The following is a 26,877-nucleotide window of genomic DNA, read 5'->3' on the forward strand; positions in this document are numbered from 1 at the left end:
ATGGAGGGAAAATCTTATGAGGAAAGGCTGATGGACTTGAGGTTGTTTTCGTTAGAGAGATGAAGGTTAACTGGTGACTTAATAGAGGCATACAAAATGATCAGAGGGTTAGATAGGGTGGACAGTGAGAGCCTTCTCCCGCGGATGGAGGTGGCTAGCACGAGGGGACATAGCCTTAAATTGAGGGGTAATAGATATAGGACAGAGGTCAGAGGTGGGTTTTTTACGCAAAGAGTGGTGAGGCCGTGGAATGCCCTACCTGCAACAGTAGTGAACTCGCCAACATTGAGGGCATTTAAAAGTTTACTGGATAAGCATATGGATGATAAGGGCATAGTGTAGGTTAGATGGGCTTTAGTTTTTGTCCATGTCGGTGCAACATCGAGGGCCGAAGGGCCTGTACTGCGCTGTATCGTTCTATGTTCTATGTTCTAAAGGGATTAGGAGAGCTAAGAGAGGGCATGAAAAATCTTTGGCAGGTAGGAACAAGGAAAACCCCAAGGCCTTTTACACATATGTGAGAAATATGAGAATTACTAGAGCGAGGGTAGGTCCGATTAAGGACAGTAGCGGGAGATTGTGTATTGAGTCTGAAGAGATAGGAGAGGTCTTGAACAAGTATTTTTCTTCAGTATTTACAAGCGAGAGGGGCCATATTGATGGAGAGGACAGTGTGAAACAGACTGATAAGCTCAAGGAGATACTTGTCAGGAAGGAAGATGTGTTGCGCGTTTTGAAAAACTTGAGGATAGACAAGCCCCCTGGGCCTGACGGGATATATCCAAGGATTCTATGGGAAGCAAGAAATGAAATTGCAGAGCCGTTGGCAATGATCTTTTCGTCCTCGCTGTCAACAGGGGTGGTACCAGAGGATTGGAGAGTGGCGAATGTCGTGCCCCTGTTCAAAAAAGGGAATAGGGATAACCCTGGGAATTACAGGCCAGTTAATCTTACTTCGGTGGTAGGCAAAGTAATGGAAAGGTTACTGAGGGATAGGATTTCTGAGCATCTGGAAAGGCACTGCTTGATTAGGGATAGTCAGCACGGATTTGTGAGGGGTAGGTCTTGCCTTACAAGTCTTATTGAATTCTTTGAGGAGGTGACCAAGCATGTGGATGAAGGTAAAGCAGTGGATGTAGTGTACATGGATTTTAGTAAGGCATTTGATAAGGTTCCCCATTGTAGGTTTGTGCAGAAAGTAAGGAGGCATGGGATAGTGGGAAATTTGGCCAGTTGGATAACAAACTGGCTAACCGAAAGAAGACAGAGAGTGGTGGTGGATGGCAAATATTCAGCCTGGAGCCCAGTTATCAGTGGTGGACCACAGGGATCAGTTCTGGGTCCTCTGCTGTTTGTGATTTTCATTAACGACTTGGATGAGGGAGTTGAAGGGTGGGTCAGTAAATTTGCAGATGATACGAAGATTGGTGGAGTTGTGGATAGTGAGGAGGGCTGTTGTCGGCTGCAAAGAGACATAGATAGGATGCAGAGCTGGGCTGAGAAGTGGCAGATGGAGTTTAACCCTGACAAGTGTGAGGTTGTCCATTTTGGAAGGACAAATAGGAATGCGGAATACAGGGTTAACGGTAGGGTTCTTGGCAATGTGGAGGAGCAGAGAGATCTTGGGGTCTATGTTCATAGATCTTTGAAAGTTGCCACTCAGTTGGATAGAGCTGTGAAGAAGGCCAATGGTGTGCTAGCGTTCCATTAGCAGAGGGATTGAATTTAAGAGCCGTGAGGTGATGATGCAGCTGTACAAAACCTTGGTCAGGCCACATTTGGAGTACTGTGTGCAGTTCTGGTCACCTCATTTTAGGAAGTATGTGGAAGCTTTGGAAAAGGTGCAAAGGAGATTTACCAGGATGTTGCCTGGAATGGAGAGTTGGTCTTACGAGGAAAGGTTGAGGGTGCTAGGCCTTTTCTCATTAGAACGGAGAAGGATGAGGGGCGACTTGATAGAGGTTTATAAGATGAGAAGGGGAACAGATAGAGTAGATAGTCAGAGACTTTTTCCCCGGGTGGAACACACCATTACAAGGGGACATAAAATTAAGATAAATGGTGGAAGATATAGAGGGGATGTCAGAGGTAGGTTCTTTACCCAGAGAGTAGTGGGGGCATGGAATGCACTGCCTGTGGAAGTAGTTGAGTCGGAAACGTTAGGGACCTTCAAGCGGCTATTGGATAGGTACATGGATTAGGGTAGAATAACGGAGTGTTAACTTCTTAAGGGCAGCACGGTAGCATTGTGGATAGCACAATTGCTTCACAGCTCCAGGGTCCCAAGTTCGATTTCGACTTGGGTCACTGTCTGTGTGGAGTCTGCACATCCTCCCCGTGTCTGCGTGGGTTTCCTCCGGGTGCTCCGGTTTCCTCCCACAGTCCAAAGATGTGCAGGTTGGGTAGATTGGCCATGAAAAATTGTCCAAAATTCTATGATTAACCTAGGACAAAAGTTCGGCACAACATCATGGGCCCAAGGGCCTGTTCTGTGCTGTATTTCTCTATCTCTATCTATCTCCTCACCCCCTGACCGCAACACCACACCCCCTGACCCCAATCCCCCTGACCCCAACACCACACCCCCTGACCCCAACTCCTCACCCCCTGACCCCAATCCCCCTGACCCCAACACCACACCCCCTGACCCCAACTCCTCACCCCCTGACCCCAATCCCACACCCCCTGACCGCAACACCACACCCCCTGACCCCAATCCCCCTGACCCCAACACCACACCCCCTGACCCCAATCCCCCTGACCCCAACACCACACCCCCTGACCCCAACTCCTCACCCCCTGACCCCAACTCCTCACCCCCTGACCGCAACACCACACCCCCTGACCCCAATCCCACACCCCCTGACCCCAATATCATGCCCCCTGACCCCACAACACCTGACCCCCAACACTACACCCCCTGACCCCCAACCCCACCACTTATCCCCACCCATGCACCCGCTGACCCCCAATCCCACCCCCACACCCCCGACCCCCAACAACCACAACCTGTGACCCTCAACAACACCATCCCTTACCCTAACACCCCCCGGACTCGAACAACTCCCCATGGGGTGGTAATTATACCTTTGTATAAGAATGAGGGTTGAGGAACATATGTCCATTTGCCAGTTCAACAAACTCTGCAAATGTCCTTGCATTGGAGCATCCGGGGATGTTAAACTCATATATCTACGACCTACATGCAGTCAACAATATAACGTTAATCCCATCCTCCCCGCCTATTCCATTCCCCTGGAAAAAATACTCCAAGCATTCCGCATACGTTACCCAGTCCTCCGCAGCAGCATCAAAACATTCTCATGTTGCGAAGAGAGAAGTGAGTAATTTTCACTTTTCCCAGTTGCACTTGTTCACAAACCCGTGTCACAGTACGTGATTGAAATCACTTTCTCCAGTGCAATCACAGTCCCTGTTGTTTTTCCTCATTGCCAGTGTCATAACTGTAATAATTGTTGGGCGGTAGTTAGCTCACTAACTACCGATGGCTTGATGATGAATTCCAAACTATGCACGAGAACTATAATCAATTCGTCATTCCCAGCACTCGGAAAACAGCCCCCTCTCTTCCCCGAGATCCCATGCTCGTTCCCTATTGGGCAATCGGATGGGACGATGCTATCTATTAAACTCCTCTATCCCAGTCTTTCCACCTATTTCCCTCACCCTCTCTCCCCAACACTCTCTCCCCCACACCAGCGTCCCCTCTCTCCCTCCCTACCCTGTTTCACACACTCCCATTTCCTTTCTCTCTCACTCCCTCATCCTCACGGTCTGTCAGAGTGACATGGTAGCACAGCGATTAGCACTGCTACCTCGCAGCTCCAGGGCTCTTGGTTCAATTCCGGCCTCGAGTCTGTGTGGAGTCTGCACCTTCTCCCCGTGTCTGCGTGGGTTTCCTCCGGGTGCTCCGGTTTCCTCCCACTAATCCAAAGATATGCGGGTTAGGTAAGGCTCCGGGTATAGGGCAGGGCAGTAGGCCGAGGTAGGATACTCCTTCAGAGGGTCGGTACAATGTCAATGGGCCAAATAGCCTCTCTCTGCACTGTGGGGATTCAATTATTGTCTTTCTTCCCCTTCACTCTTTCTCTGACCCTCCTCTCTCCAACCGACCGACAGAATGGGTGACAGGTCATTATTGAAACACAGTAAAAGGTCATTGAAACCAGTTCTAAATGAACATTGGTGTCAAAAACTCAACTCTTCCCGGAGTAGAATATTTATCTTTTATTGAATGAGTGAAGGGTGGAGATGGTTAATGATATATTTAATGATATATTTAATGATATATTTAATGATATATTTAACGATATATTTAACGATATATTTAATGATATATTTAATGATATATTTAACGACATATTTAACGATATATTTAATGATATATTTAATGATATATTTAATGATATATTTAACGATATATTTAACGATATATTTAATGATATATTTAATCGTATTGACACGTTCTTGGTAGGGTCGGTCTTTGCAGAGAAACAACAACAAATGTTGGATGGAATTATTCACCAAACCGTACGGCTTCCGCTAAAACAAAACCTCTCTCAACCAACTGACGTCTTTAGTTTGGAATGGAGGCTCATACAGAACAAGACAGCCAGATCCATCCTGATATATTCACCGAGCTCCCCCTCGCCGTACATCCCAGAGACTTTCAAAGACAGAGTCAACTTCTCCAGATCCACCTCGGAATTATGGCTGAAGGGGCTGCAGCGAGCCGATGAGGGGGTGTATGAGCTTGACGTTACAATGGCGGATGGAAAATCACGCAGGAGCTCTGTATTCCTGACCGTCAATGGTAACTGGGTTTCAGTCCATGTCTCCTCCCTCCCTCCATCACACTCCCATTGACCCTCCCTCCCTCCATTCCACTCCATTGACCCTCCCTCCCTCCATCACACTCCCATTGACCCTCCCTCCCTCCATCACACTCCCATTGACCCTCCCTCCCTCCATTCCACTCCATTGACCCTCCCTCCCTCCATCACACTCCCATTGACCCTCCCTCCCTCCATTCCACTCCCATTGACCCTCCCTCCCTCCATCACACTCCCATTGACCCTCCCTCCCTCCATTCCACTCCCATTGACCCTCCCTCCCTCCATCACACTCCCATTGACCCTCCCTCCCTCCATCACACTCTCACTAACCCTCCCTCCCTCCATCACACTCTCACTGACCCTCCCTCCCTCCATTCCACTCCCATTGACCCTCCATCACTCCCAACGACCCTCCCTCCATCACACTCCCATTGACCCTCCCTCCCTCCATCACACTCTCACTGACCCTCCCTCCCTCCATTCCACTCCCATTGACTCTCCCTCCCTCCATCACACTCTCACTAACCCTCCCTCCCTCCATTCCACTCCCATTGACCCTCCATCACTCCCATTGACTCTCCCTTCCTCCATCACTCCCATTGACCCCTCTCCCTCCATTCCACTCCATTGACCCTCCCTCCCTCCATCACACTCCCATTGACCCTCCCTCCCTCCATCACACTCCCATTGACCCTCCCTCCCTCCATTCCACTCCCATTGACCCTCCCTCCCTCCATCACACTCCATTGACCCTCCCTCCCTCCATCACACTCTCACTGACCCTGCCTCCCTCCATCACACTCTCACTAACCCTCCCTCCCTCCATCACACTCTCACTAACCCTCCCTCCCTCCATCACTCCCATTGACCCTCCCTCCCTCCATCACACTCCCATTGACCCTCCCTCCCTCCATCACACTCTCACTAACCCTCCCTCCCTCCATCACACTCTCACTGACCCTCCCTCCCTCCATCACTCCCATTGACCCTCCGTCCCTCCATCACTCCCATTGACCCTCCCTCCCTCCATCACACTCTCACTGACCCTCCCTCCCTCCATTCCACTCCCATTGACTCTCCCTCCCTCCATCACACTCTCACTAACCCTCCCTCCCTCCATTCCACTCCCATTGACCCTCCATCACTCCCATTGACTCTCCCTTCCTCCATCACTCCCATTGACCCCTCTCCCTCCATTCCACTCCATTGACCCTCCCTCCCTCCATCACACTCCCATTGACCCTCCCTCCCTCCATCACACTCCCATTGACCCTCCCTCCCTCCATTCCACTCCCATTGACCCTCCCTCCCTCCATCACACTCCATTGACCCTCCCTCCCTCCATCACACTCTCACTGACCCTGCCTCCCTCCATCACACTCTCACTAACCCTCCCTCCCTCCATCACACTCTCACTAACCCTCCCTCCCTCCATCACTCCCATTGACCCTCCCTCCCTCCATCACACTCCCATTGACCCTCCCTCCCTCCATCACACTCTCACTAACCCTCCCTCCCTCCATCACACTCTCACTGACCCTCCCTCCCTCCATCACTCCCATTGACCCTCCGTCCCTCCATCACTCCCATTGACCCTCCCTCCCTCCATCACACTCTCACTGACCCTCCCTCCCTCCATTCCACTCCCATTGACTCTCCCTCCCTCCATCACACTCCCATTAACCCTCCCTCCCTCCATCACTCCCATTGACCCTCCCTCCCTCCATCACACTCCCATTGACCCCTCTCCCTCCATCACACTCCCATTGACCCTCCCTCCCTCCATCACACTCTCACTGACCCCCTCCCTCCCTCCATCACACTCCCATTGACCCTCCCTCCCTCCCTCCATCACACTCTCACTAACCCTCCCTCCCTCCATCACACTCTCACTAACCCTCCCTCCCTCCATCACACTCTCACTAACCCTCCCTCCCTCCATCACACTCTCACTAACCCTCCCTCCCTCCATCACTCCCATTGACCCTCCCTCCCTCTATCACACTCTCACTAACCCTCCCTCCCTCCATCACACTCTCACTAACCCTCCCTCCCTCCATCACACTCTCACTAACCCTCCCTCCCTCCATCACACTCTCACTAACCCTCCCTCCCTCCATCACACTCCCATTGACCCTCCCTCCCTCCATCACACTCTCACTAACCCTCCCTCCCTCCATCACTCCCATTGACCCTTCCTCCCTCCATCACTCCCATTGACCCTCCCTCCCTCCATCACACTCCCATTGACCCTTCCTCCCTCCATCACTCCCATTGACCCTTCCCCCTCCATCACACTCTCACTGACCCTCCCTCCCTCCATCACACTCTCACTAACCCTCCCTCCCTCCATCACTCCCATTGACCCTCCCTCCCTCCATCACACTCTCACTAACCCTCCCTCCCTCCATCACACTCTCAATAACCCTCCCTCCCTCCATCACAATCTCACTAACCCTCCCTCCCTCCATCACACTCCCATTGACCCTCCCTCCCTCCATCACACTCCCTTTGACCCTCCCTCCCTCCATCACACTCTCACTGACCCTCCCTCCCTCCATCACTCCCATTGACCCTCCCTCCCTCCATCACACTCTCACTGACCCTCCCTCCCTCCATCACACTCCCATTGACCCTCCCTCCCTCCATCACTCCCATTGACCCTCCCTCCCTCCATCACACTCCCATTGACCCTCCCTCCCTCCATCACTCCCATTGACCCTCCGTCCCTCCATCACTCCCATTGACCCTCCCTCCCTCCATCACACTCCCATTGACCCTCCCTCCCTCCATCACACTCTCACTAACCCTCCCTCCCTCCATCACTCCCATTGACCCTCCCTCCCTCCATCACACTCTCACTAACCCTCCCTCCCTCCATCACACTCCCATTGACCCTCCCTCCCTCCATCACACTCTCACTAACCCTCCCTCCCTCCATCACACTCTCACTGACCCCCTCCCTCTATCACATTCTCACTAACCCTCCCTCCCTCCATCACACTCTCACTAACCCTCCCTCCCTCCATCACTCCCATTGACCCTCCCTCCCTCCATCACACTCCCATTGACCCTCCCTCCCTCCATCACTCCCATTGACCCTCCCTCCCTCCATCACACTCCCATTGACCCTCCCTCCCTCTATCACACTCTCACTAACCCTCCCTCCCTCCATCACTCCCATTGACCCTCCCTCCCTCCATCACTCCCATTGACCCTCCCTCCCTCCATCACACTCTCACTGACCCTCCCTCCCTCCATCACACTCTCACTAACCCTCCCTCCCTCCATCACACTCCCATTGACCCTCCCTCCCTCCATCACACTCTCACTAACCCTCCCTCCCTCCATCACACTCCCATTGACCCTCCCTCCCTCCATCACACTCCCATTGACCCTCCCTCCCTCCATCACACTCCCATTGACCCTCCTTCCCTCCATCACTCCCATTGACCCTCCGTCCCTCCATCACTCCCATTGACCCTCCCTCCCTCCATCACACTCTCACTGACCCTCCCTCCCTCCTTCACTCCCATTGACCCTCCCTCCCTCCATCACACTCTCACTAACCCTCCCTCCCTCCATCACACTCTCACTAACCCTCCCTCCCTCCATCACACTCCCATTGACCCTCCCTCCCTCCATCACACTCTCACTGACCCCCTCCCTCTATCACATTCTCACTAACCCTCCCTCCCTCCATCACACTCTCACTAACCCTCCCTCCCTCCATCACTCCCATTGACCCTCCCTCCCTCCATCACTCCCATTGACCCTCCCTCCCTCCATCACACTCTCACTAACCCTCCCTCACTCCATCACACTCCCATTGACCCTCCCTCCCTCCATCACACTCTCACTGACCCTCCCTCCCTCCATCACACTCCCATTGACCCTCCCTCCCTCTATCACACTCTCACTAACCCTCCCTCCCTCCATCACTCCCATTGACCCTCCCTCCCTCCATCACACTCTCACTGACCCTCCCTCCCTCCATCACTCCCATTGACCCTTCCCCCTCCATCACACTCGCACTGACCCTCCCTCCCTCCATCACTCCCATTGACCCTCCCTCCATCACACTCTCACTGACCCTCCCTCCCTCCATCACACTCCCATTGACCCTCCCTCCCTCCATCACACTGTCACTGACCCTCCCTCCCTCCATCACTCCCATTGACCCTCCCTCCATCACACTCCCATTGACCCTGCCTCCCTCCATCACACTCTCACTAACCCTCCCTCCCTCCATCACACTCTCACTAACCCTCCCTCCCTCCATCACTCCCATTGACCCTCCCTCCCTCCATCACACTCTCACTAACCCTCCCTCCCTCCATCACACTCTCATTGACCCTCCCTCCCTCCATCACACTCCCATTGACCCCTCTCCCTCCCTCCATCACTCCCATTGACCCTCCCTCCCTCCATCACACTCCCATTGACCCTCCCTCCCTCCATCACACTCCCATTGACCCTCCGTCCCTCCATCACTCCCATTGACCCTCCCTCCCTCCATCACACTCACTAACCCTCCCTCCCTCCATCACACTCCCATTGACCCTCCCTCCCTCCATCACACTCCCATTGACCCTCCCTCCCTCCATCACACTCCCATTGACCCTCCGTCCCTCCATCACTCCCATTGACCCTCCCTCCCTCCATCACACTCTCACTGACCCTCCCTCCCTCCATCACACTCCCATTGACCCTCCCTCCCTCCATCACACTCCCATTGACCCTCCCTCCCTCCATCACACTCTCACTAACCCTCCCTCCCTCCATCACACTCTCATTGACCCTCCCTCCCTCCATCACACTCCCATTGACCCCTCTCCCTCCCTCCATCACACTCTCACTGACCCTCCCTCCCTCCATCACTCCCATTGACCCTCCCTCCCTCCATCACTCCCATTGACCCTCCGTCCCTCCATCACACTCCCATTGACCCTCCCTCCCTCCATCACACTCCCATTGACCCCTCTCCCTCCCTCCATCACACTCTCATTGACCCTCCCTCCCTCCATCACTCCCATTGACCCTCCCTCCCTCCATCACACTCTCATTGACCCTCCCTCCCTCCCTCCATCACACTCTCATTGACCCTCCCTCCCTCCATCACACTCCCATTGACCCTCCCTCCCTCCATCACTCCCATTGACCCTCCCTCCCTCCATCACACTCCCATTGACCCTCCCTCCCTCCATCACTCCCATTGACCCTCCCTCCCTCCATCACTCCCATTGACCCTCCCTCCACCACACTCTCACTAACCCTCCCTCCCTCCATCACACTCTCACTAACCCTCCCTTCCTCCATCACTCCCATTGACCCCTCTCCCTCCATTCCACTCCATTGACCCTCCCTCCCTCCATCACACTCCCATTGACCCTCCCTCCCTCCATCACACTCCCATTGACACTCCCTCCCTCCATCACTCCCATTGACCCTTCCCCCTCCATCACACTCCCATTGACTCTTCCTCCCTCCATCACACTCCCATTGACCCTCCCTCTCTCCATCACACTCCCATTGACCCTCCCTCCCTCCATCACTCCCAGTGACCCTCCCTCCCTCCATCACACTCTCACTGACCCTCCCTCCCTCCATTCCACTCCCATTGACCCTCCCTCCCTCCATCACTCCCAGTGACCCTCCCTCCCTCCATCACACTCCCATTGACCCTTCCCCCTCCATCACTCCCAGTGACCCTCCCTCCCTCCATCACACTCTCACTGACCCTCCGTCCCTCCATCACACTCTCACTGACCCTCCGTCCCTCCATCACACTCTCACTAACCCTCCCTCCCTCCATCACACTCCCATTGACCCTCCGTCCCTCCATCACACTCCCATTGACCCTCCGTCCCTCCATCACACTCCCATTGACCCTCCCTCTCTCCATCACACTCCCATTGACCCTCATTTTTTAATTAGTAGAGGGGTCAATAACCTGGGGGCATAGCTGTGAGTTCTGAGGGAGGAGGCTAAGAGAGAAGTTGAGGAGATGCCCCTTCACCCAGATCGTGTTGGCAGCCTGGAGCTCGCTGCCAGAGAGGGTGGTTGAATCGGACAGATTTAAGGAGTATAGACTGATTCACTGCCGTCAAGTCCAGGGCGATGGGCCAAGTGCTGGAAAATGGGATTAGTGGGGCTGGGGTTCTTGGCCATCCTGCCACTGTTTCCCAGGAGCAGTTGGCTTGTTGGTCTCGGGGTATAGGGGCAGAACAGTAGAACAAGTGGATAGCACTGTGGCTTCACAGTGCCAGGGTCCCAGGTTCGATTCCCGGCTGGGTCACTGTCTGTGTGGAGTCTGCACGTTCTCCCCGTGTGTGCGTGGGTTTCCTCCGGGTGCTCCGGTTTCCTCCCACAGTCCAAAGATGTGCAGGTTAGGTGCATTGGCCATGATAAATTGCCCTTTAGTGTCCAACAACGTCAGGAGGGGTTATTGGGTTATGGGGATATGGTGGAAGTGAGGGCTTAAGTCAGTCGGTGCAGACTCGATGGGCCGAATGGCCTCCTTTTGCACTGTATGTTCTGTCTTCTATGTTCTATGTTCAGAGGCCTTTCCTGTCTTACCGTCCCACAGCTGGAGAGCCAATGTGGGCAGTCACAGGCTGGGGGGAAAGGATAATCTACCCAAATCTCTGCTCCATCAGCAATAGCTGGGTTTGGAATTGATCAGTAAGATTTTCTGAATCACAGACTGACCCTGAGAAAATCATTTCATATCTTCAGAAAGCCTTGTTTAAGATTTTAGTCAGAGTCTGTTACAGGTTAATAAACTTACCAGCCATAGAGTATTGATATGACGTTTCGGAAAGATATTGGGTTAACTCAATTCCATTGAAGTTCAAAGATTCATTTTTTCAATTTCCCTCTTTGGGAATCTTCTGTCTGGAGACAGTTTGGTCGGTTAGACTCCTGCAGGTTGGACTGTCTAATTGTACAATTTGTCTGTCGGGAAATATTTAAGTGTAATTCTAACCTCGGTTCCCAGTCTGAGATCCCACAGGATCAGACTGAAGATCTGATTGAACGGGAGATTAAAATGACCGAGATTAAATATCCTCTTCATTCTCCTCCTGGTGGATTGGGTTCGAATTCGCTCCCGGATGCCGAGATTCCCAGTTACCAATGGAGGTGGTTTGGAATATTCAGTTCCCTGGATTAAACCTTCTGTCTTTGTCCTCACAGTGGCTGTGTGTAAACCGCACATTGAACCTGTTCCAAAGGTTCCTCAGACAGGAGGCAATGTGACCCTCCAATGCTCTGTCTCAGAGGGAAACCTGGTCCGGTACAGCTGGTACAGATGTGGACGGCCTCTGCCACATGGAGTTAACTACCAGCTCTCGCACAACAACAGCTCCTTGACTCTGGTGAATGCACAAGAGACGGATGTCGGTGTTTACACCTGCACGGCGGCCAACCGAATCAGCCGGAATCATACAGACTTTGTTTTAGCATTCTGCCGTAAGTGTCTCACCCAACTCATTCAAACCTGCTCAGTCCAGATGTAAATTCATCGTCACTGCACTCCCAATATTCTCAGAGTGGTTTGACACCACACCGGCCGTGTAACCCTGTGACCTTTGACACCACACTGGCAGTGTGACCCTGTGACCTTTGACACCACACCGGCAGTGTATACCCCGTGACCTTTGACACCCACTGGCAGTGTAACCCCGTGACTTTCAGACCACTGGCAGTGTAACCCCGTGACTTTCAGACCACTGGCAGTGTAACCTGTGACCTTTGACACCACACCGGCAGTGTAACCCTGTGACCTTTGACACCACACTGGCAGTGTAACCCTGTGACCTTTGACACCCACTGGCAGTGTAACCCCGTGACTTTCAGACCACTGGCAGTGTAACCCCGTGACTTTCAGACCACTGGCAGTGTAACCTGTGACCTTTGACACCCTTCTGGCAGTGTAAGCCTGTGACCTTTGACACCACATTAGCAATTGAGAAATGTGAATTGATCAACTTTCCGCTCTCTTTATCAACAATCGATTTTTGATTTAGTAAGCGGGTGATTGGTGTCCAGGGAATGGAGTCGGTGGGAGCACGTTCCTCATTCTGGGAATCGGGAGATGGAGAGTGGGTCAGAGTGAGGAGTTCATTGTGGAGAAATTGGAGCTCGTCCATTCTACAGCTCAGAGCAGTGTGTTTATAAAACAGCCAGAAGCTGCATTCCTCAAAGCAAACAAAGGCCATGTATGCACAAGTAGCAGGAATTGGATAGGTAATGACTTGACTGAGCACATTTAAAAACACACAAACTCACTGGGATTAGAGTGAGCTGTTCTGTTTATAAAATAAAGACTGATGGATAGGGCTGAGATACCATTATCTAACGGGGTGGCAGGAGAGCTTGGGAACTGGAAGATCTCTTGTTCCTGGAAGAAGGCCACGGTATGTGAACACTTGATATAAGGGAAGGGCTTTTCTGTGGGTGTATACGCTTTTGCCAAGACACGTGTTTGATGCCAATTGAGTGACAGGATTCAGAAAGGACTGAATATTTTCCTAATGATTGTGAAAAGGCTGCCAGGTTGAAGGAGGTTTCAGTTGGAAAGGAAAGGTGAGATTAGAAGGGGAAACAGTCCTCCAGGTGAGCTTTTCAATTGACACAGGTGAGCAGATGAAATGTTGTGTTCCTCTGGCAGTGCCCAATATTCACCAACATATTCCATTTTGAACCAGCAACTACAGCGTCAGTCACTACACAACACTACTACATTGGTTATGGAGGATACCCTGGATATCTCGGATATATCATCATCATTGTTTTCTGTTTCCGATGGAAGAAAGAAGCATTACAAAGCTCTAAGGATTGTGGTATGTACACAGCAATTGTGTGCGAACTAAACAACACTAACACTAACACACTAACACCAACACATTATCACTAACACTAACACATTATCACTAACATGCTAACACTAACACATTGACACTAACACACTAACACGCTAACACTAACACGCTAACACTAACACATTGACACTAATACACTAACACACTGACACTAACACACGAACATTAAGCCTAACACATTATCACTAACATGCTAACACTAACACATTGACACTAACACGCTAACACTAACACATTGACACTAACACACTAACACATTAACACTAACACCAACACATTAACACACTAACACATTAACACTAACACGCTAACACTAACACGCTAACACCAACACATTTACACTAACATGCTAACACCAACACATTGACACCAACACACTAACACATTAACACTAACACATTAACACACTAACACATTAACACTAACACGCTAACACCAACACATTTACACTAACATGCTAACACCAACACATTGACACCAACACACTAACACATTAACACTAACACCAACACATTAACACACTAACACATTAACACACTAACACATTAACACTAACACATTAACACTAACACGCTAACACTAACACATTGACACTAACACACTAACACATTAACACTAACACCAACACATTAACACACTAACACATTAACACTAACACGCTAACACTAACACATTGACACCAACACACTAACACATTAACACTAACACCAACACATTAACACACTAACACTAACACATTGACACTAACACACTAACACATTGGCACTAACACGCTAACACTAACACATTGACACTAACATGCTAACACATTGACACTAACACGCTAACACTAACACATTGACACTAACACACACACATTAACCCTAACACATTAACACTAACATGCTAACACTAACACATTGACACTAACACCAACACATTAACACACTAACCCTAACGCATTAACACTAACACACTAACCCTAACCCTAACACACTACCACATTAACGCTAACACACCAGCACACTAACACTAACACACTGACATTAACACATTAACACTAACACATTAACACGCTCACACTAACACATTAGCACTAACACATTAACACACTAACACACTGACACACTAACACATTGACACTGACACACTAGCACACTAACACACCAACACTAATACACTAACACACGGAAACACTAACACATTGACACTAGCACACTAACACACCAACACTAACACACGGAAACACTAACACACTAACACATTAACACAAACACATTGACACTAACGCACTAACACACTAAAAGACTAAGGCACTAACACACTAACACTAACACACGGACACACTAACACTAACACACTAACGCTAACACACTAACACACGGACACACTAACACTAACACACTAACACTGTCACACTAACACTAACACACTAACACTGACACACTAACACTGACACGCTAACACACTAACATTAACACACTAACACTGACACACAGGCACACTAACACTAACACACTAACACTAACACACTAACACTGGCACACTAACACACTAACACTAACACACTAACACTGGCACACTAACACTAACACACTAACACTAACACACTAACACTAACACACTAACACACTAACACTAACACACTAACACACTAACACTAACACACTAACACACTAACACTAACACACTAACACACTAACACTGGCACACTAACACCGGCACACTAACACACTCACACTAACACACTAACACACTAACACAAACACACTAACACTGACACACTAACACTAACACTGACACACTGACACACTGACACACTAACACTAACACACTAACACAAACACACTAACACACACTAACACTGGCACACTAACACAAACACACTTACACACTCACACTAACACTGACACGCTAACACACTAACATTAACACACTAACACTGACACACAGGCACACTAACACTAACACACTAACACTGGCACACTAACACACTAACACTAACACACTAACACACTACCACTAACACACTAACACTAACACACTAACACTAACACACTAACACAAACACACTTAGACACTCACACTAACACTGACACACTAACACACTAACACTAACACACTAACACACTACCACTAACACACTAACACTAACACACTAAAACACTACCACTAACACACTAACACTAACACACTAACACACTACCACTAACACACTAACACTGGCACACTAACACACTAACACACTAACACTAACACACTAACACTGGCACACTAACACACTAACACAAACACACTTAGACACTCACACTAACACTGACACACTAACACACTAACACTGACACACTAACACTGACACATTAACACACTAACGCACTAACACATACACACTGACACACTAACATTAACACATTAACACACTAACACTAACACACTAACACAAACACACTAACACAAACACACTAACACTAACACAAACGCACTTACACACTCACACTGACACACTAACACTGACACACTAACACTGACACACTAACGCACTAACACATACACACTGACACACTAACATTAACACACTAACACTAATACACTAACACATTATCACTAACACGCTAACACTAACACACTAACACTGGTACACTAAGGGCAGCACGGTGGCCTAGTGGTTAGCACAACCGCCTCATGGCGCTGAGGTCCCAGGTTCGATCCCGGCTCTGGGTCACTGTCCGTGTGGAGTTTGCACATTCTCCCCGTGTCTGCGTGGGTTTCGCCCCCACAACCCAAAAATGTGCAGAGTAGGTGGATTGGCCACGCTAAATTGCCCCTTAATTGGAAAAAATAATTGGGTAATCTAAATTTATTTAAAAAAAACATTAACACACTAACACTAACACACTAACATTAACACACTAACACTAATACACTAACACATTAGCACTAACACACTAACACTAACACTGGCACACTAACATTAACACACTAACACAAACATACTTACACACTAACACTGACACACTAACACTGACACACTAACACTGACACACTAACACTGACACACTAACACACTAACACTGGCACACTAACACTGACACACTAACACTGACACACTAACACACTAACACTGACACACTAACACTGACACACTAACACACTAATGCACTAACACATACACACTGACACACTAACACTGACACACTAACACACTAACACTGGCACACTAACACTGACACACTAACACTGACACACTAACACACTAACACTGACACACTAACACTGACACACTAACACACTAATGCACTAACACATACACACTGACACACTAACACTGACACACTAACACACTAACACTGACACACTAACACTGACACACTAACACACTAATGCACTAACACATACACACTGACACACTAACACTGACACACTAACACTGACACACTAACACACTAATGCACTAACACATACACACTGACACACTAACACTGACACACTAACACACTAACACTGACACACTAACACACTAACACTAACACACTAACACTGGCACACTAACACTGACACACTAACACTGACACACTAACACACTAATGCACTAACACATACACACTGACACACTAACACTGACACACTAACACTGACACACTAACACACTAATGCACTAACACATACACACTGACACACTAACACTGACACACTAACACACTAACACTGGCACACTAACACTGACACACTAACACTGACACACTAACACACTAATGCACTAACACATACACACTGACACACTAACACTGACACACTAACACTGACACACTAACACACTAATGCACTAACACATACACACTGACACACTAACACTGACACACTAACACACTAATGCACTAACACATACACACTGACACACTAACACTGACACACTAACATTAACACACTAACACTGACACACTAACACATACACACTGACACACTAACACTGACACACTAACACACTAATGCACTAACACATACACACTGACACACTAACACTGACACACTAACACACTAATGCACTAACACATACACACTGACACACTAACACTGACACACTAACATTAACACACTAACACTGACACACTAACACATACACACTGACACACTAACACTGACACACTAACACACTAATGCACTAACACATACACACTGACACACTAACACTGACACACTAACACACTAACACTGGCACACTAACACTGACACACTAACACTGACACACTAACACACTAATGCACTAACACATACACACTGACACACTAACATTAACACACTAACACTAATACACTAACACATTATCACTAACACGCTAACACTAACACACTAAAACTGGTACACTAAGGGCAGCACAGTGGCCTAGTGGTTAGCACAACCGCCTCACGGCGCTGAGGTCCCAGGTTCGATCCCGGCTCTGGGTCACTGTCCGTGTGGAGTTTGCACATTCTCCCCGTGTCTGCGTGGGTTTCGCCCCCACAACCCAAAAATGTGCAGAGTAGGTGGATTGGCCACGCTAAATTGCCCCGCAATTGGAAAAAATAATTGGGTAATCTAAATTTATTTAAAAAAAACACTGGCACACTAACACTAACACACTAACATTAACACACTAACACTAATACACTAACACATTAGCACTAACACACTAACACTAACACTGGCACACTAACATTAACACACTAACACAAACATACTTACACACTCACATTGACACACTAACACTGACACACTAACGCACTAACACTGACACACTAACACTGACACACTAACACTGACACACTAACACACTAACGCACTAACACTGACACACTAACACTGACACACTAACACTGACACACTAACACTGACACACTAACACACTAACGCACTAACACTGACACACTAACACTGACACACTAACACACTAACGCACTAACACTGACACACTAACACTGACACACTAACACTGACACACTAACACACTAACGCACTAACACTGACACACTAACACTGACACACTAACACTGACACACTAACACACTAACGCACTAACACTGACACACTAACACTGACACACTAACACTGACACATTAACACACTAACGCACTAACACTGACACACTAACACTGACACACTAACACTGACACACTAACACTGACACATTAACACACTAACGCACTAACACTGACACACTAACACTGACACACTAACACTGACACACTAACGCACTAACACTGACACACTAACACTGACACACTAACACTGACACACTAACACACTAACGCACTAACACTGACACACTAACACTGACACACTAACACTGACACACTAACACTGACACACTAACACTGACACATTAACACACTAACGCACTAACACTGACACACTAACACTGACACACTAACACTGACACACTAACGCACTAACACTGACACACTAACACTGACACACTAACACTGACACACTAACACACTAACGCACTAACACTGACACACTAACACTGACACACTAACACTGACACACTAACACACTAACGCACTAACACTGACACACTAACACTGACACACTAACACTGACACATTAACACACTAACGCACTAACACTGACACACTAACACTGACACACTAACACTGACACACTAACACTGACACATTAACACTGACACACTAACGCACTAACACATACACACTGACACACTAACATTAACACATTAACACACTAACACTAACACACTAACACACACTAACACACTAACACAAACACACTTACATACTCACACTAACACTAACACACTAACACTGGCACACTAACACTGACACACTAACACTGACACACTAACACACTAACACTGGCACACTAACACTGACACACTAACACTGACACACTAACACACTAACACTGACACACTAACACTGACACACTAACACTGACACACTAACACACTAACACTAACACACTAACACTAACACACTTACACACTCACACTAACACTGACACACTAACACTGACACACAGACACACTAACACACTAACACAAACACACTAACACTGACACACTAACACTGACACACTAACACTAACACACTTACACACTCACACTAACACTGACACACTAACACTGACACACTGGCACACTAACACACTAACACTAACACACTAACACAAACACACTAACACACTAACACTAACACTGACACACTAACACTGACACACTAACACACTAATGCACTAACGCATACACACTGACACACTAACATTAACACACTAACACTAACACAGTAGCATTAACACACTAACACGAATACACTAACACATTAGCACTAACACTAACACACTAACACACCAACACTGGCACACTAACACACGAACACAAACACACTTACACACTCACACTAACACTGACACACTAACACACTGACACACTAACACACTAACACTGACACACTAACACACTAAAGCACTAACACATACACACTGACACACTAACATTAACACACTAACACAAACACACTAACACAAAGACACTAACACACTAACACTAACATACTAACACAAACACACTAACACACTAACACAAACACACTTACACACTCACACTAACACACTAACACACTAAAGCACTAACACATACACACTGACACACTAACATTAACACACTAACACAAACACACTCACACTAACACAAACACACTCACACTAACACACTGATACACTAACACTAACACACTAACACATTAACACTGACACACTCACATTAACACTGACACACTAACACTGACACACTAACACTTACACACTTACACACTCACACTAACACTGATGCACTAACACTAACACACTAACACTAACACACTAACACAAACACACTTACACACTCACACTAACACTGACACACTAACACACTAACATTAACACACTAACACAAACACATTGAGTGGGTAAGGTGGGGTAGAGAGGGTGGGGGAAGAGGAGGGAGGAGAGGGTGGGGGAGAGGGAAGAGGGAGTGGTGGGGGCTGAGGGTGGGGGTGAGGGTGTAGGGGAGAGGGTGGTGGGGGAGAGGGTGGGGGGAGGGTAACATGGGGTACAGAGGGTGGGGGAAGAGGGTGGGACAGGGAAAGGGTGGGGGGAGAGAGGGTGGGGGAGAGTGGAGGGTGGGGGAGAGGGTGTGGGGGGGAGGGTAGGGTGGGGGGAGAGGGTGGGGGGAGAGGGTAGGATGGGGGGAGAGTGTGGGTCAGGGAAAGAGTGGGGGTGAGGGTGGGGGGGAGAGAGGGTGAGGGAGAGTGGAGGGGGGGAGAGTGGGTGGGGGAGAGTGGAGGGTGGGGGAGAGGGTGTAGGGGAGAGGGTGGTGGGGGAGAGGGTAGTGTGGGGGGAGAGTGTGGGTCAGGGAAAGGGTGGGGTGAGGGTGGGGGGAGAGGGTGGGGAGAGGGTAGGGTGGGGAGAGGGTAGGGTGGGGGGGAGAGTGTGGGTCAGGGAAAGGGTGGGGTGAGGGTGGGGGGGAGGGTGGTTTAGGGGAGAGGGTGGGGGGAGAGGGTGGGGAGGGTAGGGTGGGGGAGAGTGTGGGGTGGGGGAGAGTGTGGGGGAGAGGGTGGGGGTGAGGGTGGGGGAGAGGGTGGTTTAGGGGAGAGGGTGGGGGAGAGGGTGGGGAGGGTAAGGTGGGGTACAGAGGGTGGGGGAAGAGGGTGGGACAGGGAAAGTGTGGGGTGAGGATGGGGGGGAGGGTGGAGGGAGAGGGTGGGGGGAGGGTGGGGGGAGAGGGTGGGGAGAGTGTGGTTTAGGGGAGAGGGTGGGGGGGAGAGGGTGGGGGTGAGGGTGGGGGGGGAGAGGGTGGGGGTGAGGGTGGGGGGGGAGAGGGTTGGGGGAGGGTGGGGCTGAGGGTGGGGGGAGATGGTGGGGAGGGTAAGGTGGGGTACAGAGGGTGGGGGTGAGGGTGGGGGAGGGTGTGGGTCAGGGAAAGGGTGGGGCTGAGGGTGGGGGGGAGGGTGAGGGAAGGGGGAGAGGGTAGGGTGGGGGAGAGGAGGGTGGGGAGAGGGTGGGGGAGGGTGGGGGGAGAGGGTGGGGGGAGGGTGGGGGGAGAGGGTGGGGGAGAGTGTAGGGTGGGGGAGAGGGCGGTTTAGGGGAGAGGGAGGGTGGGGGAGAGGGTGGTTTAGGGGAGAGGGTGGGGGAGAGGGTGGGGAGAGGTAAGGTGGGGTACAGAGGGTGGGGGAAGAGGGTGGGACAGGGAAAGGGTGGGGTGAGGATGGGGGTGAGGATGGGGGTGAGGGTGGGGGGGAGGGGGGAGAGGGTGTGGGGAGGGTGGGGGGAGAGGGTGGGGAGAGTGTAGGGTGGGGGAGAGTGTGGTTTAGGGGAGAGGGTGGTGGGGGAGAGGGTGGGGGGGAGGGTGGGGGGGAGGGTGGGGCTGAGGGTGGGGGAGAGGGTGGGGAGGGTAAGGTGGGGTACAGAGGGTGGGGGAGAGTGTGGGGGAGAGGGTGGGGGTGAGGGTGGGGGAGGGTGTGGGTCAGGGAAAGGGTGGGGCTGAGGGTGGGGGGGAGAGGGTGGGGAGGGTAAGGTGGGGTACAGAGGGTGGGGGAGAGTGTAGGGTGGGGGAGAGTGTAGGGTGGGGGAGAGGGTGGTGGGGGAGAGGGTGGTGGGGGAGAGTGTGGGGGAGAGCGTGGGGGTGAGGGTGGGGGAGGGTGTGGGTCAGGGAAAGGGTGGGGCTGAGGGTGGGGGGGAGATGGTGGGGAGGGTAAGGTGGGGTACAGAGGGTTGGGGAAGAGGGTGGGACAGGGAAAGGGTAGGGGTGAGGGTGGGGGGGGAGGGTGGTTTAGGGGAGAGGGTGGGGGGGAGAGGGTGGGGGTGAGGATGGGGGAGAGGGTGGGGAGAGGTAAGGTGGGGTACAGAGGGTAGGGGTGAGGGTGGGGGGCTGTTGGTGGGGGCGAGTGTAGGACACAAGGACAGGGAGAGCTTTGGGGAGAGGGCAGATAAGTGGCAGATTACGGTCAATGTGGAGAAGTGTGAGGTGATGTATCCCGGTCGGAACGACATGGAGACAAAACATAATAAGGGATAAGATTCAAAACAGGTGAAGGAGCAGAGGGACCTGGGTGTACATAGATCATTGAAGGAGGCGGGACAGGTGCAGGGAGCAGTATAGAGTATTCTGGGCTTTATTAACAGGGGCACAGAGTAAAAGAGTCAGGGGGTTACGCTGACATTATACAAGGCCCTCAGCCTTCAGCTGGAATATTGAGCCCAGTTCTGGGCCACACGACAGGAAGGATGTGAACATATTGGCGAGAGAGCAGGAAAAGGCAGGGAGTGGCATTGAGGTCATGATGCTCATTTAAAGGGATAGTCTAGACATGATGGGTTGAATGGCTTCCTTAAGACGATAAGACATAGGAGTAGAATTAGGCCACTCGGCCCATCGAGTCTGCTCCGCCATTCAATCATGGCTGATATGTTTCTCATCCCCATTCTCCTGCCTTCTTCCCATAATCCCTGATCCCATTAATAATCAAGAACCTATCTATCTCTATCTTAAAGACACTCAGTGATTTGGCCTCCACAGCCTTCTGCGGCAAAGAGTTCCACAGATTCACCACCCTCTGGCTGAAGAAATTCCTCCTCATCTCTGTTTTAAAGGATCTTCCCTTTAATCTGAGATGGTGTCGTCTGGTTCTAGTTTTTCCTACAAGTGGAAACATCCTCTCCACGTCCACTCTATCCAGGCCTCGCAGTATCCTGTAAGTTTTAATAAGATTCCCCCTCATCCTTCTAAACTCCAACGAGTACAGACCCAGAGTCCTCAATCGTTCCTCCTACAACAAGCTCTTCATTCCAGGGATCATTCTTGGGAACCTCCTCTGGACCCTTTCCAAGGCCCAGCACATCCTTCCTTAGATACGGGGCCCCAAACTGTTCACAATACTCCATTCTGTGAAATGTATTTATTCTGTCAGTTCTGAGGTGATTAATTATGCGTTATGAGTGTAAGTTCCTCTCTCCTTTCTTGGATTTCAAGGAGGTAACGCTGAACTTTCTTGTCCTTCGTGTAATGTTCGATTTTTCCGCATTTCAGACGTCATTTACGAAAACAGCCACGTGAAGCATAAACTCTCCCTGACGGCGTCCACAGAGGTGAAGATACTGAGCAGCAAGCAGACAAGTAAGAGGAGGGGCCGATAACGCCTGCTCCAACTGAGAGTGGTCACTGTGGCAGGTTGGTTAGCAGTGTGTGATTACTAATCTGCTCTAATCGCTGCTGTTAGTCACAAAGTTCTGATCACCACCACCAGTTACTGTCGCTCCGATCATCGGAAACAGATTCACTAGTTCGGCCAGTGACAAGGAGGAGAGGAACTTCTAGACCTCATCCAAACTGTTACCCTCTACGGCTTCAAAACCTTTAACAAAATTGAAAATGGAAGAGCTCTGGGATTGCTGACTAAATCTGTACTGGGTCTGAGCTATCAGGATATTGATGACGGCATGTTGAGACCCGGCAGGAATGCATCGCTGAAATTCTCAACGCCTTTGACACGAGATTGAGAATTGCAGCAAGGTCCGTTCCCCAATATTATCTCGTCCCCTTGATATAATGACCAGCCTTGTTGATTATTGACTGCGCTCCTTGCTATTTTTTTATTATTTTAGGTAGCGGGACAGACAGGAAGATAAATTGTTTGTAAATGTTTAGAAAGAATGATCGCTTTATGGAGTTGACAAGGGAAGCGTCTAGACTGTCACGTCTAATGCCAGCCCTGTCGACCAAGAATCGATTCAGATTAGCTGTAAGAATGTTAATTGTCCCCCCCTCGTCCCCACTCTCTGGGAAAGAGAGTTCTACAGAATAATCTCTCTCTGAGATAAAATATTTCTCCTCCTCTGAGTCTTAAATATGAGACAAATCCAGTGTCCCCCCACAAGAGCCGTGGCCTCTGCAATTGTCCAGTTGGTTTGAGGCTCTCTCAGTTCCTTTGGGTGAGAGTGGAGACTGTGGGGTTGATCAGTTGCCTGGCGGCACTGCTATTCAGGTTAAGGGAGGTCACAGAATAATGTTGTGTTGGTACGGGGACAGTGTAGTGAGGGCCATCGACACTGGTCTCTGTAGCCAGAGTCCAGACGGCTGTGTGTCGGCCCTGGACCATTGCCCAGTGTTGGAGAGGACGTCGCGGTGGGAGAGGGGGAAGAATTCAGTGGTCGTGGATCCATGTGGACACCAGGACATGGGCAGGACAAAGGAGTCTCTGCGTAGTCAGGATGAGGAGCTTTGAACCAAATTAAGAAGCAGAACATTGAAGGTTATAACCTCTAGATTATTACTAGAGCCACGTGCAAACTGGCGTGCGACAAATCAGGTTAGAAAGCTGACCGATTGGCTCAAAGGCTGGTGTGGGAGAGGTGGGTTTGGGTCCATCGGACACTGTTACTAGTCCTGGGGAAAGTGGGTTCTGTAGTGTTCGGACGGTATAAACCTAACTGCACGCTGGAACTGACGTTCTATCGAGCTGCAAAACTACAGCAATAGAGAGAATATTAAACTAAATGGTAGAGACAAGGGATTGAATTTGGGAGGCAAGGCGAGAGAGAAGGTATCAGAATCATAGCAAAGCTACAGCACAGAAGGAGGCCATTCAGCCCATCTTGTCCATGCCAGCCCGGGGATACCCAGATGCCCTTTCCAATCCCACCTTCCAGCACCCGGTCCATAGCCCTGTATCCTACAGCATTTACGGAGCAGATCCAGGTACTTTTTAAAAGAGTTTAGGGTCTCTGCCTCCACCACCAACTTCAGCAGCAAATTCCAGACTCCCACTACCCTCTGCGTAAACATTTTCCTCCTCGCGTCTCCTCAACACCTTCTAATTCTTATCCTGAATCTATGTCCCTGGTTCTAGAATTCTCCACCAAGGGAAACAATTTTATCCTGTTCACTCTATCTCTTCCCTTATAAGTTTGTACACCTCAATTAAGTCACCCCTCAGCCTTCTTTGTTCTAAGGAAAATAACCCCAACCTGTCCAATCTCTCATCGTAGCTACACTGTTCCAGCCCTGGCAACATTCTTGTAAACCCCCTCTGCCCTCTCTCCAGGGCAATAACCTCCTTCCTGTAATGTGGGGACCAGAACTGCCCACAATACTCCAGGATGGGGAAATGGTTTGGGTGGAGATGAGAAATGGCAAAGGGATGAAGGAGCGGGCGTGATCTACCGGAATGGGAACAGTGCCCCATGGCCAGGACGTTTAACCAGGTGTTTCCCAGGCTGGGAGTACTGAGTAACACCACCCTGTTCAATCCATTGGGTAGATACTGAGCTGCACTGAGCTCGATGAGGCTGCACTTAGTCCCGTTCTCTGCACTACGGAGCTCCACTGGCGACAGTACATTTTCAAAAGCCTCAACTCACCTATAAGGAGGTCCTCTGGAATCTGGAATCTCCCACAGGAACACAGGGCACAAAATGTGATCTGCCCAGTGTAGAAGGGACTTTACTTGGCGGATTAGTTGCCTTAATACCCTGTGTTCTTTCTAACCGTCTGCTTGACTATATTTCATGGCAATAAGCTCTTGGCAAAGCATGATGGATATATATTAGCCTTATTTCAGTCACGAAGTTCTGCATGTAATAGCACTAGGTCAGTCCATGTAAACAAATCCAGAGCTGCACATTGTTGCTGAAAGCAGATAATTGTTATTGCTCGTAGGCTACGAATTCAAGGCCTGTTGTTTAAGGCTGCTCACTTTTCTGTCTCTGGGCTTATCAATGGAATGCCTCGTTTTTCTAAATATTGCTTATTGAACAATATAAAGTACTGCCTTTCCTCTGTACAGGGGGGAACAATTAGACGAACTTTGGTCACTCTAAATCCCCCCACCAACTTTGTGTTAAAATAAAGGACCTTTGGCGAAAACTCAAAGTGCTGGTATTTTTTCCCTCAACGATTGGCGTAGTCGGCAGGATCTCAAAGCCATCAATAAAATCGTTATCCCTATTGCTCCATTGGTGCCGGACACAAATGTCATTTTGTCTTCTATACCACCAACAGCAGACACTTTGTCATAGATTTATGCTCAGCCTTTTTCTCCATAGCACTGCATCCGGACAGCCAATATTTGTTTGCTTAATCGCTGGCTTTGAAAGCAAACCAAGGGAAGCCAGCAGCACGGTTCAATTCC

The 26,877-nt window shown here is 49.8% G+C and overlaps 1 protein-coding gene across 2 annotated transcripts in view; it reads left to right on the plus strand.

Annotated features, from left to right (window-relative positions):
• Positions 1-26,877, plus strand: part of LOC119976574 (HEPACAM family member 2-like) — a 50,259-nt gene that overhangs the window by 22,276 nt on the left and 1,106 nt on the right. The window contains exons 2-5 of one of the 2 annotated variants that reach the window (XM_038817171.1): positions 4,496-4,834; positions 12,054-12,329; positions 13,568-13,702; positions 23,778-23,864. In XM_038817171.1, coding sequence (XP_038673099.1) covers positions 4,496-4,834; positions 12,054-12,329; positions 13,568-13,702; positions 23,778-23,864 — 837 coding nt within the window. Of the gene's footprint in view, positions 1-4,495; positions 4,835-12,053; positions 12,330-13,567; positions 13,703-23,777; positions 26,613-26,877 lie in introns of those variants that run through there. The other variant, XM_038817170.1, reaches the window with a different exon arrangement.

This window comes from Scyliorhinus canicula, chromosome 13, assembly GCF_902713615.1.
Source record: "Scyliorhinus canicula chromosome 13, sScyCan1.1, whole genome shotgun sequence".
Lineage (NCBI taxonomy): Eukaryota > Metazoa > Chordata > Chondrichthyes > Carcharhiniformes > Scyliorhinidae > Scyliorhinus > Scyliorhinus canicula.